The following is a 19,236-nucleotide window of genomic DNA, read 5'->3' on the forward strand; positions in this document are numbered from 1 at the left end:
GCTGGGTCTGGAAAGCACGCAGAGTGCCAAGAAAAACAGCAGAGGTTGGGCGCGGAGCACCGCTCGGGACTTGCCATGAGCCAAGCACAGGAGGAAGAAGAAATGAGCATGAGAAAAGACAAATTCCAAAGACGGAAAAGAGCTATATTCTTTTAAAACGCGTGACACGGTGTTTCTTTAAAGCTGGTGCTTTTCACTTAAAAGGACCAGAACAGTGGGATTATGAATCTGTAGAAGACTGTGCAGTCACTTAACGCTTCTTCACAATTTAGATGAAAACCTTCGGTGAGATAAGCAAGGATCTCAACACATTGCTAAAACGCCTCAGATCTGGCAAAGAGTACACCAGTGGATGACAGCGTACAATCAATGAAAGGGGAAAGTTCTTCAAAGGGGAAAGTTCTCCCAGAAGCTAAAATAAAAGGAAGCACTGGGCTTCCCTGGTGGTGGTGGTGTTCAGTTGCTCAGTCGTGTCTGACTCTTTGCGACCCCATGAACCGCAGCACACCAGGCCTCCCTGTCCATCACCAACTCCCGGAGTTTACCCAAACTCATGTCCGTCGAGTCCGTGATGCCATCCAACCATCAACCGTCGTCCCCTTCTCTTCCCCAGCATCAGGGATTTCTCCAATGACGTCAGTCTTTTTCCTGGTGGCTCAGCGGTAGAGTCCCCCTGCCAACGCCGGAGGAACGGGTTGGACCCCTGGTCTGAGAGGATCCCGTATGCCGTGGAACGACTCAGCCTGTGCGCTACAACTCCTGAGCCTCTGCTCTGGGGCCCGTGAGCCTTGAGTACTGAACCCACGTGCGCCCCCACTACGGAAGCCCAAGGTCCCAGAGCCCGCGCTCTGCAACAGAGACAGGAGAAACCTGAGCACCACAACTAGAGAGCAGCCCGTGTTCACCATGACTACAGAAGAGCCCACGGAGCAAGGAAGACCCAGCACGGCCAGCACTAAATAAGATCATTAAAAAATAAAAGTGAAAAAATAACTCAAGGGAAGCAGCGTGCAGTAGCTGTGCCCAGCTGTCCCATGCACACACGGCCTCCAAGGCTCCGAGCTCTGCACCTGGCTCCTGGGTTATCTTTCATGGGAAGCTCACACGTGGTTTGCAACGAGCCACAGCCACACAGGACGCTCCCCTCCTCCAGTGTGCTAGAAAATCCCACGTGTACTCTCGCGAGCTGCAGGCTGGGCCCCCAGCTGGTGGGATGTGCACGCACTGACCTTTAGGGGCATGGAGCTGTTACCACAAAAGGCCTCAGCACGCCTGGAGCTGCTCTCCACTTTGTCTGGGGCTGAGGTTCCATCACTGCACGGTACTGAGTCCAGCTCTGATCACAGAGGACGTATTTACACGTATTTATCCCGGCCTCTGAGAACGGTATCAGTTTGTGTTTTATCCTATGAAGACGGGAAGGAGGGAGGGTAGTTCTCCACTTATAATTCAGTTGGACGACCGGGACTTGCGTTGTTTTATAGCAAAACACCTCAAGCAGACGCTCAGTTACCAGCGTGCAGGGTAAGACCTGCTTTCTCTGCACACCCCATCTTCCTCTCCGAACCACACCTGGAGGAAGCAGGTATGTCCTCGGCCTCCGTCCCCGACCTGTGTTTTCTGCCAGGGGGATGGGGGCCACAGGGAGCAGCCTCTGCCCGCAGGCCAGGGTGCTCCCGAGGACTCAGGTGGGGGCCGGCAGTCTGGGTTGGAGGCCCTGCTCTGCGGCTGACCAGCGGCGGGGAGCTGGGGACCTGTGTTCAGGGCCCAGCTGGGCCTCGGCTAACCTATGTGTACGCTGGGGGTGCAAGAACAAGGATACGCCTACTGGGTGTCTGTGTCACCTGAGCGGGGAATCTGTGCAGAGCCCTGAGCAAAGTGCCGGGCCCAGCCTCACCGGCTGGAGCCCCTAGGGGGTGAAGCATCACCTCTGCAGAGGGACGTTAGGGATCCTCTGGGAGTCAAGAGGAAGGCAGTTAGGGATCTGCTGTGAGTTAACAGGAAGGCAACAGCAAGGAGATCCAACCAGTCCATCCTAAAGGAAATCAGTCCTGAATATTCATTGAAGGACTGATGCTGAAGCTCCAATACTTTGACCACCTGATTCGAAGAAATGACTCTTTGGAAAAGACCCTGATGCTGGGAAAGACTGAAGGTGGGAGAAGGGGACGACAGAGGATGAGATGGTTGGATGGCATCACTGACTTAATGGACATGAGTTTGAGCAAATTCCAGGAGTTGGAGATGGACAGGGAAGCCTGGTGTGCTGCAGTCCATGGGGTCACAAAGAGTCAGACCCGACTGAGCGACTGAACTGAACTGTGAGTTAAGAGGAAGGCAGCTAGGGGTCCTCTGTGAGTTAAAAGAAGGTGGTTAGGGGTCACCTGTGAGTTAAGAGGAAGGCAGTTAGGGATCATCTGTGAGTCAAGAGGAAGGTTGTTAGGGATCACCTGGGAGTTAACAGGAGGGAGGTTAGGGATCATCTATGAATTAACAGGAAGGCAGTTAGGGAACATCTATGAATTAAGAAGGCAGTTAGGGATCATCTGGGAGTTAACAGAAGGGAGGCTAGGGATCATCTATGAATTAAGAGGAAGGCAGTTAGGGAACATCTATGAATTAAGAGGAAGGCAGTTAGGGATCATCTATGAATTAAGAGGAAGGCAGTTAGGGATCATCTATGAATCAAGAAGAAGGCAGTTAGGGATCATCTGTGAGTAAAGGGGAAGGCAGTTAGGGATCATCTATGAATTAAGAGGAAGGCAGTTAGGGATCATCTATGAATTAAGAGGAGGGCAGTTAGGGATCATCTATGAATTAAGAGGAGGGCAGTTAGGGATCATCTATGAATTAAGAGGAGGGCAGTTAGGGATCATCTATGAATTAAGAAGAAGGCAGTTAGGGATCATCTGTGAGTTAAGAAGAAGGCAGTTAGGGATCATCTGTGAGTTAAGAGGAAGGCAGTTAGGGATTCTCTGTGAGTTAACAGGAGAGCAGTTAGGGATCATCTGTGAGTTAACAGGAGGGTGGGTAGGGATCCTCTGTGAGTTAAGAGGAAGGAGGTTAGGGATCCTCTGTGTGTTAAGAGGCAGTTACGAGTTCTGCTTTCTCCCGTCCACCACAGCTCACACACAGGTCCTGCAATGGCAAGGGCCATATGATCTGAGAAGTTAGAGAGTTCCTTGTTCCAAATGTTCCACAAAAAAAAAAAGGGGGGGGGTACCCATTGGGAATCCATTCACAAAAGTATCTATCACATGTTCCCAGCACATCAGAGTAGCTCCACAAATATTTGTTAAGAAACAGGCACAGAATCCTGTGTGCCCAACCCCGTGATCCCTGTCTCCTTGCAGCGACCTGACCTCCACAAGCCAACCCTCGCGTGTTCCCAGCCGGTGGCAGGACCCCCACTCCCTAGCTAGCTCCATTCACCTCTCCCCGCCAAGTAATAAATACACAGAGGTGTATCAGGTACCTGTTCCGTGAGACGCACTGAAACAGCATAAATGAGACACAAACATTCTTGCGAGGTTAAATATGTAACTCAGAGATTGCAGTCAAATGCTTTAACATACTCAATGAAGTAAGAAGTAGATGTGTTTCTGGAATTCTCTTGCTTTCTCTATGACCCAACAGATGTTGGCGATTTGATCTCTGGTTACTCTGCCTTTTCTAAATCCCGCTTCTACATCCGGATGGCATCGCGGACTCAACGGACATGAGTCTGAGCAAAGTCCGGGAGATGATTTAGGACACGGAAGCCTGGCGTGCTGCAGTCCACGGGCCGCAGAGAGTCGGACACGACTGAGCGACTTACTAAACAATGGTGACTGCGACTGAAAAGCTCACTGACTTTGTTGACCAAAACCACAAAGGGAAGAGTCAGCTGGGAAGGTAGAGCAGGCTTTGCAGAACGCGCGACTGAAAAGGCAGTATGTGCATCAGGGTATTTTTCTCCACTGAGACCCAGGGATACGTAGCCCTGTGCTGACCCCAAGGCCCTGGGAGTTGAGGAAGTCCTCTCAGACCTTGGAATGGTGGCAGATGGCGCAGTAGACGCCACAGAGAGAGGGGCTGGGCGTTCTGGGGCGCAGAGAGAGAAAACAGGATGGGGAGGTCACAGAGGCTGCCTCCACCAGACAGCGCTCGTGGCCACGCCTGGGGACACTCTGGTGTTCCCTCTCGGGGCCGCCGGCACTGCGTGTTGTCTGCACACACGGAAGAGACGGGAGAAGCCTGTCTAGTCTGTGCGGTTTAACCTCTACCGACGCACTTGCCTGCAAGAGCCAGCAACTTCCTTGTGTTTAGGAATGGAAGAGACTGAAATGAGTAGTTAACAAGCGTGAAATGACGAGGCCCGGTAATATTTGCTTCAAATTAGGAGCTTGCTTGCTCTCGGAGGCTTTGAGGACAAGCATTTAAGGGTTTGATGGACTGTTTCTTGTGGCTGAAAGCTAGCCAGTTTCCAACTGCGAAGGAGTAACAATAAACGCAACTCTTTTAAATGACGATTGGTAATGATTTAACCGAGTGATCTTTTCTCAGGAGAAACTGTTGATTAGCATTTTTTGATGCTAATCTTTTGATTAGCATTAGTATGGTCAGTGGCACTCTCAACTACTTCCTTTAACAGGTGTGGGTATGAGTCAAGAATTATTTTCTCTTTTTCTCATAATACATAATAAAGTTTAAGAAAGTCCATCAGCACATCATTTCGTGAGGGGCCACAGCGGGTCTGAGGACAGCGGCTAGGCAAGAGAGGGGAGGACTCAGGAATGTTGCCATCCTTAGACTTGCGGCATATGAAAAAGACTGGGCCCCCATGGCGGGCTCAGGTGTGGGTTCCGACCACCAACTTACACACCAAAGTATATTCAGAAGGTACAGTGTAAGAATACATTCAGAGTACGTGACCGCCCCCCCCCCAACCATGCAGCCCACAAAAAACAGCGATAGCGAATCAACCGACAGTCAATGATTTCTCCAGAAAGGCTTCTCAGAAGGTCAAACTGAAACTACTACTAGAGTCAACTCATGGTTTTTGTATCTATTCCTCTGCTCAGTTCAGTTCAGTTCAGTCGCTCAGTCGTGTCCGACTCTTCACGACCCCATGGACTGCAGCACGCCAGGCCTCCCTGTCCATCACCAACTCCCGGAGTTTACTCAAACTCACGTCCATTAGGTCGGTGAAGCTCAGTCAACAGTATTTTCTATACTTGAATAGAACTTATCAGACCAAAGTTTTAACTTGATGGTGGCATTCAACCCAAGAATCATAGCAAATTTTTACTGTATCTTTTGTTTTGGAAAAGATCAGCAGGCAAGATTTGCAAACAGTTAAGTATGCAGTGTGTTTTACACTCTTGATTCATTAGCCAATCACCAATTCAACAATTTCCTTGGCAATGTTTCTAAATTATGCAAAGTTACTTTAAAATGAGCTGATAGATGGTGATGTGATAACACTTTTTTTTTTTTTCCAATCCTTAAAGTGATGACTTATAATCAGGGTGATTTTTGCCCTTGGGGGACTTAAAAGACAAGATAAATTTGTTGTTTGTTTGTGGATCATTTTTTCAATCTGATTTAAACGACAACTGCATAAAATTATAATTACAAATCTGTGTCGATGGGCACATAACATATATAAAGATACAATATACATCATGTGTAAAGACGTCATCTTTAGGACAATAACACCACAAAGAAGGGTAGGAAAGGAGATACATAGGAGCCAAGTTTTCATATACTATTTAAATTACACTGGTATTAATGCACACTAGATGGTATAAGTTGGTAACTGTAATACACAGAGCAACCACTAAGGAAATAACTAAAAAATAAAAAAGGTCAGAGAAATAAACAGCTAAAATGTACACAAGAAAATACCTATTTACCATAATAGAAGACGGTGATGGAGGAAAGGGGAAGGAAAGGAAAAGACATAGATCTGTTTCTTTTTTGGATTCCACAGATACATGGAAACATACAGGATGTGTCCTTCTTTGATTTACCTTCTACATCCACCAGTGTTGTTGCAAACGGCCAGATTTCAAACTAATATGAAGCAGAAACAGACACACAGTTCAGAGAACTACACACTACTTCTACCACAGGGGAGAGGGGTGGGGGAGACACAAGGTGGATGAAGGGGACTGAGAGGTGTTCACTACTAGTGGTAAAATAAATAAGCTACAAGAAGGTAAAGTGCAGCACAGGAAATACAATATTTTATAACTTTACACAGAGTGCAATCTATACAATTATCAGATCACTATGCTGTACATCTGAAACAATACTGCCAGTGAACTAACACTGCAATAAAAAAATAAATGTGGACGAAGGAAAGTCTTCTCTACAGCAGAATGCGAGTTAATAAACACAGATTGATGCCTTGTGACAAAAAAAAAGAGAAAACAAATAAGATAACCATATATGTAAATCTTTTATCAATAGTGGCATTATATGTAAAAGGTTAAATGTAAACATCTATTTCTGCTGTATTGACTATGCCAAAGCCTTTGATTGTGTGGATTACAAGAAACTGTGGAAAATTCTGAAAGAGATGGGCATACCAGACCACCTGACCAACCTCTTGAGAAACCTGTACGCAGGTCAGGAAGCAACAGTTAGAACCGGACATGGAACAACAGACTAGTTCCAAATAGGAAAAGGAGTACATCAAGGCTGTATATTGTCACCCTGCTTATTTAACTTAGATGCAGAGTACATCATGACAAATGCTGGGCTAGAGGAAGCACAAGCTAGAATCAAGTTTGCCAGGAGAAATATCAATAACCTCAGACATGCAGATGACACCACCTTTATGGCAGAAAGTGAAGAAGAACTAAAGAGCCTCTTGATGAAAGTGAAAGAGGAGAGTGAAAAAGTTGGCTTAAAGCTCAACATTCAGAAAACTAACATCATGGCATCCAGTCCCATCACTTCATGGCAGATAGATGGGCAAACAGTGGAAACAGTGGCTGACTTTATGTTTCTGGGCTCCAAAATCACTGCAGATGGTGATTGCTGCAATGAAATTAAAAGATGCTTACTCCTTGGAAGGAAAGTTATGACCAACCTAGACAGCATATTAAAAAGCAGAGACATTACTTTGCCAACAAAGGTCCGTCTAGTCAAGGCTATGGTTTTTCCAGTGGTCATGTATGGATGTGAGAGTTAGACTATAAAGAAAGCTGAGCGCCAAAGAATTGATGCTTTTGAAATGTGGTGTTGGAGTAGACTGTTCAGAGTCCCTTGGACTGCAAGGAGATCCAACCAGTCCATCCTAAAGGACATCAGTCCTGGGTGTTCACTGGAAGGACTGATGTTGAAGGTGAAACTCCAATACATTGGATACCTGATGCGAAGAGCTGACTCATTGGAAAAGACCCTGATGCTGGGAAAGATTGAGGGCAGGAGGAGAAGGGGACAACAGAGGATGAGATGGTTGGATGGCATCATCGACTCGATGGACACGGGTTTGGGTGGACTCCAGGAGTTGGTGATGGACAGGGAGGCCTGGTGTGCTGCAGTTCATGGGGTCGCAAAGAGTCGGACACAACTGAGCGACTGAGTGACTGAACTGAACTGAAAAAGTAAAGACTGGCAGAATGGATTAAAAATGAAAAACCACATGATCTAATTATATACTGTCTACAAGACACACTTCACCATGTGCCAAAGGTTGAAAAGTGCGAAAAGGTTGAAAGCAACAGGATGAAGATATTAAATGCACACGGTGACCAAAGAAAGCCACGCTGGCCACGTCCAACAAAGCAGACTTAAGACAAATGTTTCTACTATAAACAAACAAAAGCTCGACAGAAGCATTTTATAAGGACCCAGGGCTAATTTAACGAAGAAGATGCAACAACTATAATCATGTAAGAAAGTTACAACAAAGTCACAAACACCTAAAACAAAAACTGACCAAACTGAGGGAAGAAATCCATGTCAACCCCAGTAGCTGGGAACTTTTAATGACACATTGTCAACGATGGACAGAACAGCTGGACTGAAAATTCACAAGGAACACAAGACTGGACTTAAAACTCCATAGGTAAAACTCTAGTTAAATACTATAGGTAACTACTGCTGCATACAACTGAACTACTTAAATACCATGAACCAACTGAATTTTATGACACTATGGAAATGCTCCACCCAAACATGACAAAAAAAATTCATTCTTCTCACATTCAGAAAGGAGCATTCACCAGAAAAGACGATAAGCTAGGCCACTAAACAAGGCTCAATAAATTCACAGAGGATCAAAATCATGCCGAGTATCTCCCTGATCAACAGAATGAGAAATCTCACTCACAGAAGCAGAGCCTGGGAAATTCACAACTTTGGGGAAGTTAAACAAATACACACCTAAATGGTGAGTGGTGAAAAGGTAAAATTACAAGGGAATTATAAGATGGGTTGGGAGGAAGGAGAATACAAAGGCAACACACCAAAAGGTATGGGGTATAACAAAAGCAGTGCTTGGAGGGAAGTGGATGGCTGTAAATGTCTGTAATAGAAAAAAAAGGATGGTTAGAGGTGAAGCACTGAAGGATCTGAAGATAAGGAAGGAATGTGGGATATGACAAGACTCTGCCCTGGAGCCCACAGAGGGAACCAGCCCTCAACTTCAGCCCAGGAACACTGCTCTTGGACTTCTGACCCCCACAACCATGAGAAAGGGCATCTGGGTTGTTTTTCAAACCAGGGAGTTTGTGGCATTTTGTTACAGCAGATCCAGGCAACTAACACACACCCTAAAATCCACTAATCCATCCACCCACCTACTCTTCCACCCATCCATCCATCCACCCATGCACCCACTAATCCATTCAGCCATTCAACCACACACACATCAATGCATCAATACATCCATCCATCCACCCACCCACCCACTTATCCACCCATCTACCCACTAATCCATCCATCCACCCACTTGTCCACCCATCCACCCACTGATCCATTCAGCCACCCATCCATGGACACCTGGGTGGTTTCAACTTCCTGTTATGAACTGTAATACTGGGAAAGACACCCCTGTTTTCAGGGGAAACCTCTATCACTCGCCAGGTCACTGATGTCTCCTGGGGGACCACAGCCCTGAGTCACTCGCCTCCACCCTCCGTTTCTTCCTAGGCAACCTCACCTTCCTCACTGCCCTCACCTGGAGGAGTCTGATGAGCACCAGAAGAAGTGACATGCGAAGAGCACTGAACACCATTCTGGAAACTCACAAGGGGGTTGGTTTTTCTCTGGAAACATCACAGTCTTTGCAGACGTGATGAAGTGAAGGGTCTGAGATGAGGTCCTCCTGGCTGAGGGTAGCCCTAAATCCAATGCCAGGGTCCTTATAAGAGACAGATGAGCAGAAACACAGCAAGAGCCACAACTGAGCCGGCACTCTAGAACTGGGGACCCACCACTACTGGGTCTGTAGTCGTGAACTACTGAAGGCTGCCTGTCCTAGAGCCCATATGCTCTGCTTAAGAGGAGCCACCGCAATGAGAAGCCCGCACACCGCAACTAGGGAGTAGCCCCCGCTCGCTGCAAGTGGAGAAAGTCTGTACACGACACAAAGATCCGGCGGAGCCAAAAACAAAAGAAGAACGTGGAGGCTGCCACGGAAGTGGGTCTGAAAAAGCAAAAGTTGCAGAAGAACAGGAGTTCTTTCAGGTGTTGCCCTGAAATTCATGTGTTGAGATGGGTCTATCCATCAACCCCTGCTAGCTCAGGAGTCATTTGAAACACTTCACCCTGAAACCCAGAGACACACAGTTTTTTAGAGCCCTCCTTTCCCACCCAGATGAACAGCTTCCACTTCTTTGCAAGACCTTCCTTCAGCGGCTGCTCCTGTTACCCCTACATTTTTATCCTTCCTGTGGGTACAGTGGATTGAATTCCCCACGGACTGTATCACCCGTGGTGTATGCATTGGTATGGAGGCAGCGCCAAAAGCACTTTTAATTTAGAACAATGCAAAGCACTGTGGAATCCAGGAAGAGCACTGAAATGGAAAGAGGTTAAAAAAAGGAGGCAATTCTTCTCCTTTGAAAGCACACAAGCCATTGTGTCACCGGCGTTATTTCTTTAGCTGTTATGTGCGCTTCCGTTGACTTACACTTTGGTGTGGCTGGGGTGGAGAACTGTCAGACAGCTCAACTGGGAAGCGATGACAGGAGTAAGGCTGGAGGAAATCATACGGCAGTAATCCTGGTGTCTCAGCTACTGACTGCACGGCGCTGGGCGTCCACGGGGTACCTCCCTGGCCGCAGTCTGCCTGGGAGATCTGTCAGACGCCGGGGCAGCTCCCTCGACCCCTTCCCGCACCAAACACCTTACATTTCCAGGGGGACTCGCTTGCTGCGGCTGCCATGACAACGCGTCGCAGGCTGGGGGGCTTCAACAGGAAGTTACTTTCCCGCAGCCCTGGAGGCTGGAAACCGGAGATCCAGGTGTGGAGAGCACTGGTTGCTCCTGAGGCCTCTCTCCTGGGTGTAGAGACAGCCATCTCCTCCCTGTGTCCGCCCACATTTGTCCCTCTGTGTGTCTCTGTGCTGGTCTTTTCTTACAAGGACCAGTCCTAAGGGGTCAAAGTTGTGTGTGTGAGTCACTCAGTCGTGTCTGACTCCTGCAACCCCAGGGACTGTAGCCCGCCAGGCTCCTCCGGCCATGGGATTCTCCAGGCAAGAACACTGGAGAGGGCTGCCAGTCCCTTCTCCACCTAAGGGGTCAGGATCCAGCCTAATGTCCTTATTTTACCTACCTACCTTGGAAAGACCTGGACTCCAAGTATAGCCCCATTCTGAGGCCCTGGGGGTCAGGGATTCAAAATACGAATTTTGGTGGCACGCACTGCAGCCCACAACTCTGAGTTACTGATCTTCATCTACGCAGCATTTCTGTCAAAGGCAAGGTGTGTGTGTGTATGAGGCGTGCGTGCTAAGCCACCTCACTCATGTCTGACTCTTTGCGACCCCGTGGACTGTGGCCCGCCAGGCTCCTCTGTCCATGGCATTCTCTAGGCAAGAATACTGCAGAGGGTTGCCATGCCCTCCTCATCAAAGGCAAGGGCAACCGATGAAAAATATCTTTCTGTGTCTTGTTCTTTATATGAAGGGACTAGAGACGGACCCCAGGAAATAAGGGTCAATATTCTTTTCAAGAACATCTGCTCACATAATGAAAATTGGTTCCCACATCTCAGACTTCATTTACCTCTACCCCAGCATTTCTGCAAAGACAAAAAAGCAGTCAAGCGTCCCTTCCCTTTCCAAGCAGAGCGCAGCCTTTGTGACCACAGGAGGCAGAGATCGGTCAACACAGGTAGAAACTCACCAGTCCAGACCACAGGAGGCGGAGCTCACCAGTCCCAGTCCCCCCACCTCAGGGGCTCTGAGAGACAAGGAGACACAAGTGCCCACCCTGTTCTCAAACGTAAGTGCCTTTTGGTCTGGAGCTCCGAGGACCCAGAGGTGTCCTCTAGGGACAGGCAGAGGCTCCTCAGATGCACAATTAAGGCTCATTTTCTGACTCCCATGGGTATACAGCCTTACGCGGTGTTACTCCAAGTCAGACACAGGACATGAAAGAAATCCTTCAGCCATTCACATATCGTTTTCATGGCCCTGCCCCCGGGACCTGCACGGACCTGGGAAATCTACTGAACAAATGCAGAATTCTCGTCAGGTTCAAAGATTATGGGATTTATGTGGAAAACACTCATAAATGCCAAGAAATGCAAAAATCTAATCAGCTGGGTGGGAAAAGGGTTTCCAGGCAGGCACCTCTGAACTCCTGAAACACTGACAGACATGTAAATGTGGAGTAAGTTTTTTGCACATTATTTATCATTTTCTTCTGTGTACTCTAATGGAATGTGGCCTATTGGGGCAACAATGCTATAAATAAACTTTGAAATACACACTGAGATTACTAATTTTCACCTGCCATTTAAGACAATATTATCAGGGGACTTCCCTTGTTGTCCAGTGGCTAAGACTCTGTGCTCGCAAAGCAGGGGGCCCAGGTTTGATCCCTGGTTGGGGAACTAAGATCCCACGGGCTTCAATTAAAGACTCCACCACGTCACAACTAAGACGGTGCACAGTCAAATAATTTCCACAAAGATGACATTGTTGGAACTCTACTGGAAAAGTTAAGTGGACTTGATGCTCATCCGTTTTATAAATTTCATGTATTAGGTCTTAAAGTGATCGCTGGCTATTCAGAAAGGATGTGTGTGTTAATTCAGAAAAGGGAAGTACTGAACCGGGAAATAAAACACACTAGCTTTAAAAACAGAGCTTCACAAGCAGAAAGGTGTGTTAAGTGGATTAAAAAATCTGTAATCAGAGTCAAACACTATCGCGGCCTCTTAACAGTGATGGTTAATATCTAACCATCTAACCAGTGATGGTTAATATCAGAGCTATCAACAGAACAAGCACAAATTAAGTATTTGGGACTTCCTGAGGAGTATGGAGGTAAAGAATCTGCCAGCCAATACAGGGGACAGGGTTCGATCCCTGGTCTGGGTAGACCCCACATGCTGAAGGCAAATGACCCAGTCCACTGCAACTACTGAAGCCCGCTCACCTAGAGTCTCTGCTCCACAACGAGAGAAGCCTCTGTGAGAAGAAGCCCTCTGACCGCAACTAGAGAAAAGCCCACACGGCAGTGAAGAACCACCAAAGCAAATATGACAGAGCAAGAAAAATTTTTCAGGAAGACCTTAGATAAATGGAGGGTCACAAGCATCAGGGTGTTTATGCTGATGAAAAAAACGTGTAAGCGGAGTCAAATATCATCAATAGCCTCTTAATAGTGATGGTTAATATCTACCAGATTTCTCAACAGAATAAGCAAAACTGTTTAAGGGGCAAGTATGATTTTGAAACTTTAAGAGTTGATAGTTTTTTTTTAATTGAAATATACATAACTGCTTTACAGTACTGTGTTAGTTTCTGCCTACAACAATGTAAATCAGCCGTATGCAAACATATATCCCGTCTCTCTAGAGCCTCCCAGCCAACCCCATGGACTATAGTCCATGAATTCTTCAGGCCAGAATCCTGGACTGGGTAGCTGTTCCCTTCTCCAGGGGATCTTCCCAGCCCAGGAATCAAACCCAGGTCTCCTGCATTGCAGGCTGAGCCACCGGGGAACATTAAAACCCAGTGTCCAGGAGCCCAGGAGCCAACTCGGCACACGGGAAGCCTCCTCAGTAACATGACGCCTCCGTGACACGGTGTGTGTGTGTGTGTGTGTGTGTGTGTGTGTGTGTGTGTGTAAGAGCAGGGGGTAAGAAGGGGAACCTGTGTGTGTGTGTGTGTGTGTGTGTAAGAGCAGGGGGTAAGAAGGGGAACCTGTGGGCACTTGAGAGGCAGAGCTGCTGCCCAGGGCAGAGGAATGCCCCCTGCCCTCCCAGGACGGAGCTCCCCGTGATCAGGAGGAGGCAGGCGGGCGGCGGTGGACACACGGCAGCCAGGCAGGTGCGGGGCGGGTTTGCTGAACAAGAGGCTGGGCATCTAGCTTCCGCCTGTGACACTCACACCTGGGGAAAACATGCTCAGGTTACTTGACAACTGGCCGCCTGGATTATTTGAGGCCCTTCCTGAACACGCCAGTGTGCACACCAAGGCAGGATGACGTGAGCAGAGGTCAGGAACGCGTCCGGTGAGACGGCAGGGCCCACGGGGATCCCCGAGGGCCTACCAAGAGTGCGTGTGCGTTGCCTCACTCTCCGGAACGGTTGCAACAGCCCCTAGGCAGGTCCCAGCCTCGCGGGCTCGCTCACCTCCGACCAGGGCTCTGCCCTGCGTTGACACCCTGCACCTGCAGGGCCGGGTGGCAGGCAGGAGGTGAGGCCTACGTTCCTGGGTCTGGCACGAGGCGGACTGCGCCCCGGATGCCCTTCCTGAGGCCTCTGGGCTCATTGCACGGCGGCCACGGCTCTTCCCCACCCTCGGCGTGTGCACATTTGCACGTGGGGCCCCCTTCCTGACTGCCACCCAGCTGGCTCCCACAGCCCCCGGCGGTGTGCTCAGACACTCGAGTCGCGTGTGACTCTCTGCGAGCCCGTGGACTGTCGCCCGTCAGGCTGCCCCATCCATGGGATTCTCCAGGCCGGAATACTGGAGTGGGTCGCCACGCCCTCCTCCAGGGGATCCGCCGGACCCAGGGATGGAACCCAGGTCTCCCACTTTACTCGCGGATTCCTTATCGGCTGAGCCACCAGGGAAGGCCTCCCACAGGCCTGCTCAGGACGAGTCCGGTGTCCCGAGAGGCAAGCTGAACTGCAACTGGCTTCCCGCCCCCGGCTCCCAGGGAAACTGAGTCAGCTGAGTGGTATGTCCTTCCCTGAACTGGCCTGGGCACCTGGCATCCGGTGGGCCTGCTCTGGAAGACCGTGAGGCTCAGCAAGCGAGGCGAGGCCCTGACCGTCTCTCCCCCAGACCGCCCTGGCTGTCATGGTGACCTTAAATGCCGTCTCAACAAAAAGCCCTGTCTCCAAGCAGCCTCCCCGACTGGGCGGGTTGGCTCCAGGCTGCCAGCTTCAGGCCACAGTTCCTCCTGGGTGGGGGGGTGGGGGTGGGGGTGGAAGTGGCCCGAAATCACTCGGGGTCAGACTTTGCATGCTTTTATCAGGTCGCTCTCAGACTGGCTGAACCAGATGAGGGCTGAGCTACGGCTCGGGCTTCTGGGAGGAACACGCTTGTCCGGCTGCACCTGGCAGACTCAGAGATGACTTACGTGTTTGTGTTATAAACACACACACACACACACAGACACTCTCACAAAGCCAGGACACGGGAAGGCAAGTCAGATGCACCACGACAGGTAGAGTCAAAGGCTATTTTTATGGGCCCGGACGCCCTTCCTCACGTCAAGTGTTCAGGGACCCGCTTCTGTGCAGATCCCTCTGAGAAGGCAAAGCAGGGGCCCTTGGGGGGAAAACTCTTGCTGGGGTGGGTCCTCTGGGCAAAGCCTCCTTCATCCTCACACCGTCTCAGCCACGTGAGCACCGACACTCACCTGCCGCCACCAATGTGTCTGGGGGGACACACCTGCCCCGAGCACACGAGAGTCTAAATAGCTGCCTCTCTTCTCTCAGGCTGTGGAAGAGGCGGGGGGCGACGCCGGTCAGGCTCTGTCCCCAAGGTGAGGTCCCTGGAGCCGCGAAATGCTGGAAGATGGGCAGGAACAGCGTGCCTGGCTCCCTGCCAGGGGACCGGCTGAGGTGGGCAGGGTTCACGGGGAAGGCTCCCGGGAGACACTGTCACCCAAGGAGGGAGATGCAGGGCCTGAAGACACCAGCTTGGCCGTGCATCTTTGGCCAACAGGAAGGACATGATGTCAGGAAGAGAGAGCAGAGGATCAGAAGACAGGAAGGCCACAAATGGCTCATGGGGAGCGTAGCATGGCAGACTGGTCTGGCTTCGGCGTGAAACCTGGGTCTTGGGGGTGGCCTCTGGGTGGGGTGCCCGTGGGCACTGGGAAGTGTGGGCAGAGCTGAAAGGGAGGCGAGGGCACCCACAGGGTCGCAGACATGTAGAGCAGAAGGCTCCTCGAGGCCACACGTCTGTGAGATATCGCCAGGAAGGGGTCCACGGCCAAGGCCAGGCCCCTGAACACGGACAGAGGAGGACAGGCAGATGAGAAGTGCAGGACAGGGCTGGGCAGCAGCGGCCAGGAAGCCCCAAGTCCTGGAAAGACAGGGAAAGACGCCGGCCACACATTGACTCAATGGATGTGAGTCTGCGCACGCTCTGGGAGGCAGTGATGGACAGGGAGGCCTTGTGAGCTGCAGCCCGTGGGCTCGCAAAGAGTCAGTCACGACTGAGTGAGTGAACAGCACCAAGCCGGCCACTCTGAAGTCACTGTTCCCTGCATCCCAACTACGTTCCTGCGTTGGGGGCGGAAAGCTGGCAGGCAGGACGGAACAAGAGAGCAGGGAGATTGTGTTTCAGTGAGAATCTAGAGCACTGGGCTTCCCTGGTGGTTCCATGGGAAAGAAGCCGCCTGCCAGTGCGGGAGATGTGGGTTCAATCCCTGGGCCGGGAAGATCCCCTGGAGAAGGCAATGGCAACCCACTGCAGGATTCTAGCCTGGAGAATCCCATGGACCAAGGACCCTGGTGGGCCACAGTCCATGAGGTGGCAAAGAGTTGGACACGACTGAGCGACTAAACAACAACAGAAGAATTAGACGCAGCAGGAGAAGGAGCCGGTGACAGTCAGAAGAAAAGGCAAACCTTCCCTCCTTTGAGGAAGGAAGGGCCAGGGCTGAGCCCATGTGGGGGCATCAGCTTGAACAGGAAGACCACTTCGCTCCTGGATGGGAAGGACAGCCGATGCCTGCAGAGTACTGCACAGTCACCCCGAGCCAGGGCACTGAGGAAGAGGCCGGTGTGAAAAGACCCCCTCCAGTTCAGGGCCTGACTCTCTCTCCAGCCCAACGCCAGATACGATGTTATAAACGTCAAGACAGACACCCTGCACCGGTTACTCAGTATCACAGGTGCAGCTACACGAAGCTGTTAAGTTCACACGCATGCCATCTGCTCACCAAGGGAGGACATGCCTTTACCTGATCTAATAACAGACAGAAATGCTATGAAGAAGGGCTGTATCATATTCAGACAACTAAAGCTCTTTTGCAAAGTCGCATTAAATACTGCACAAGGGTTTCCCAGGTGGTCCAGGGGAAGAGAGGCCAGCGTGCAATGCAGGGCACATGGGTTTGATCCCTGGACCCGGAGGACTCCCACATGCTGTGTAACAGCTGAGCCTGCGAGCCACAACTACAGAGCCCACATGCCCCAGATCCCACGGTGTGCGACAGAGAAGCAATGTAAAGAGAAGCACGTGCACAACTAGAGAACAGCCCCCGCCTGTCACAGCTAGAGAATATACCGTGCTTGTTCACAGCTAGAGAACAGCCCCCGCCTGGCACAGCTAGAGAACAGCCCTCACAGCAATGAAGACCCAGCACAGCCAAAAATAAAATTAATTAATTTGAAAGACAACAACGGCAATTTAAAAAAAAAAAAAAAACCAGTGCACTGAGGGCCGTGTTGTCGGCTAGCAGGCCGTCTTGGATCTGACTGTTCTTGTGTGGTGATGAGCCTCTGAAGGCCCAGGAGGGTCCCGCCCCATCTGAGACATGCCTGAGATGACAAAGGTGGGAGCAGGCTCTGCTGCTGGGAGAACGCCTGAGGACTTGGAACAGCACCAAGTCGGCAGGGAGAGCAGGTACCCGGGGTGAAGGGAGGAAGCAGGCTTCCTCCAGGTGACTGCTAACACGTTCAGCGAGCACAGGTGGTCCTGAGAGGGACCCTCATCGAGTGAGACAAAGACTAGGAGTCAGCTACGTGGTCTCTGAGCTGGATGCGCGAGTGCTCAGTCACTTCAGCTGTGTCCGACTCTTTGCAACCCCATGGACTGTAGTCTGCCATCCTCCTCCGTCCTTGAGATTCTCCAGGCAAGAATACTTGACTTGCCATGCCCTCCTCTAGAGGATCTTCCCGACCCAGGGATCAAACCTGCATCCATTGTATCTCCTGCATTGGCAGGTGGGTTCTTTACCACTAGTGCCCCCTGGGAAGCCCAGGAAGCATGTCCTGTACCAGTGAGAGTTGCCTGGCAGGCGTTCTAAGTCGGCCCAAGGCCACCCACTGAGATGCTTGCTGAAACGACCCAGGAGGAGACAGCGGGCTTGGTTTTCTCTGGGTTCTCCAGGCAGCTCGATGGTTTCTCCAAAGACACCTCAAATTCGACTAGAACTCCCCCTCTGCAGAGCCAGTCACCTCCACATACCACTTTCAAAGCTGATGCATGGTCATCAAGCTGTCACTGCCAAACTCAAAACACATGGTGGCAAAGGTCAGTATCTCAGCTGGACTTGAAGTTGGCCTTGATTATACACAGTTGTCAGGCAAAAAAACACACGCTGTCAATGTAACCAAAGGAAATGCTTTTAAGATAAATAAGGGAAATAACCGAGGCAGAGAAGAAACTGGAATGTACCAGGGACCAACTGAAATGGATTGTTTGCAGCCGGAAGAAAACGCCAAGTAACACCTTGCTGGCACAAAGCGTTTCTTCGATAACCAAGTGATCCCCTTTCCTTAAAGCAGGAGCAGAAAGGTTTCCAAGACAATGAAACCGTGGTGAACACGGACAGAGAACCCTGTGGACCTGTGAAAAGGCAGCCGCAGGGCCCTCACGCCCGGGACAGCACTGGCCCAGCACTGCCAGAACTGCTTTTAAATCCACGTCATTCTTGTCTCCAGCTCGAGCTCCAACCTGAGGTTTCCCTCCCCCGCGGGGAGTGAGAGATGAGACCAGCCCGGGCCTGCAGCGGCAGACGTCCGCGGAGAGACGTCCGCCCGGGGCTGCTGGGTTCCCGAGGGACACGGCCGTCACCAGGTCTGGCCGGCACACCTCGTGAGCCGCAGGTATCGCTGGGGGGCTCCTTCAGGAGGACATGTAGGAAGCTTCTCTTTTTTTTTGAATGTGACCTCTTAACTAAATACCAGCTGCTGTTCAAGATTCCACCAAAAGATGGGAATGAAGATTGATACAGCCAATATGGAAAACAGTACAGAGACTCCTTAAACAGCTAGGACTAAAAACTACTGTGTGACCCGGCAAGCCCAGTACTGAGCATATGCTTCTGAGAAAACCATAGTGCAAAGTACACCAGTGTTCACTGCAGCACTATTTATAGCAGCTAGGACATGGAAGCCACCTAGATGTTCAGTGACACGTGAACGGATAAAGAAGACGTGATACACACACACACGCGCGCATATGTATATACAACCAAATACTACTCAGTGATAAAAAGAAACAAAACTGAGTCATTTGTAGTGATTCGGGTGAACTGAGAGCCTGTCATACAGGGTGAAGCAAGTCAGGAAGAGAATAGCAAGTGTCCTGTATTACCGAATAAATAGGGAATCTAGAAAACCTGTACTGAGGAACCCATTTGCAGGGCAGGAATAGAGCTGCTCAGTAGAGAACAGACCCGTGGACCGGCGTGGGAGGCAGAAGGCGGGACGAGTGGAGAGCGCAGCATGGACACACACACACTCTCACGAGTGAAACAGTGGGCAGCTGCTCCAGAGCACTGGGAGCTCAGCTCGGGGCTCTGGGGTCCCCTAGGGGGTGGGGTGGGGGTGCGAGGGAGGCTCAAGAGGGAGGGGACACATGTACACACACG

General features: G+C 50.4%; 1 protein-coding gene across 3 annotated transcripts in view; it reads right to left on the reverse strand.

Annotated features, from left to right (window-relative positions):
• LOC122434704 (pseudouridine 5'-phosphatase) overlaps positions 1-19,236 on the reverse strand; it is a 72,190-nt gene that overhangs the window by 45,350 nt on the left and 7,604 nt on the right. Inside the window, exon 1 of one of the 3 annotated variants that reach the window (XM_043458342.1) lies at positions 546-570. The exons of the other annotated variants lie outside the window; for them this stretch is intronic. Coding sequence (XP_043314277.1) covers positions 546-555 — 10 coding nt within the window. The 5' untranslated portion in view covers positions 556-570. Of the gene's footprint in view, positions 1-545; positions 571-19,236 lie in introns of those variants that run through there. 3 annotated transcript variants of the gene reach the window in all.

The sequence above is a fragment of the Cervus canadensis genome, chromosome X, assembly GCF_019320065.1.
Source record: "Cervus canadensis isolate Bull #8, Minnesota chromosome X, ASM1932006v1, whole genome shotgun sequence".
Lineage (NCBI taxonomy): Eukaryota > Metazoa > Chordata > Mammalia > Artiodactyla > Cervidae > Cervus > Cervus canadensis.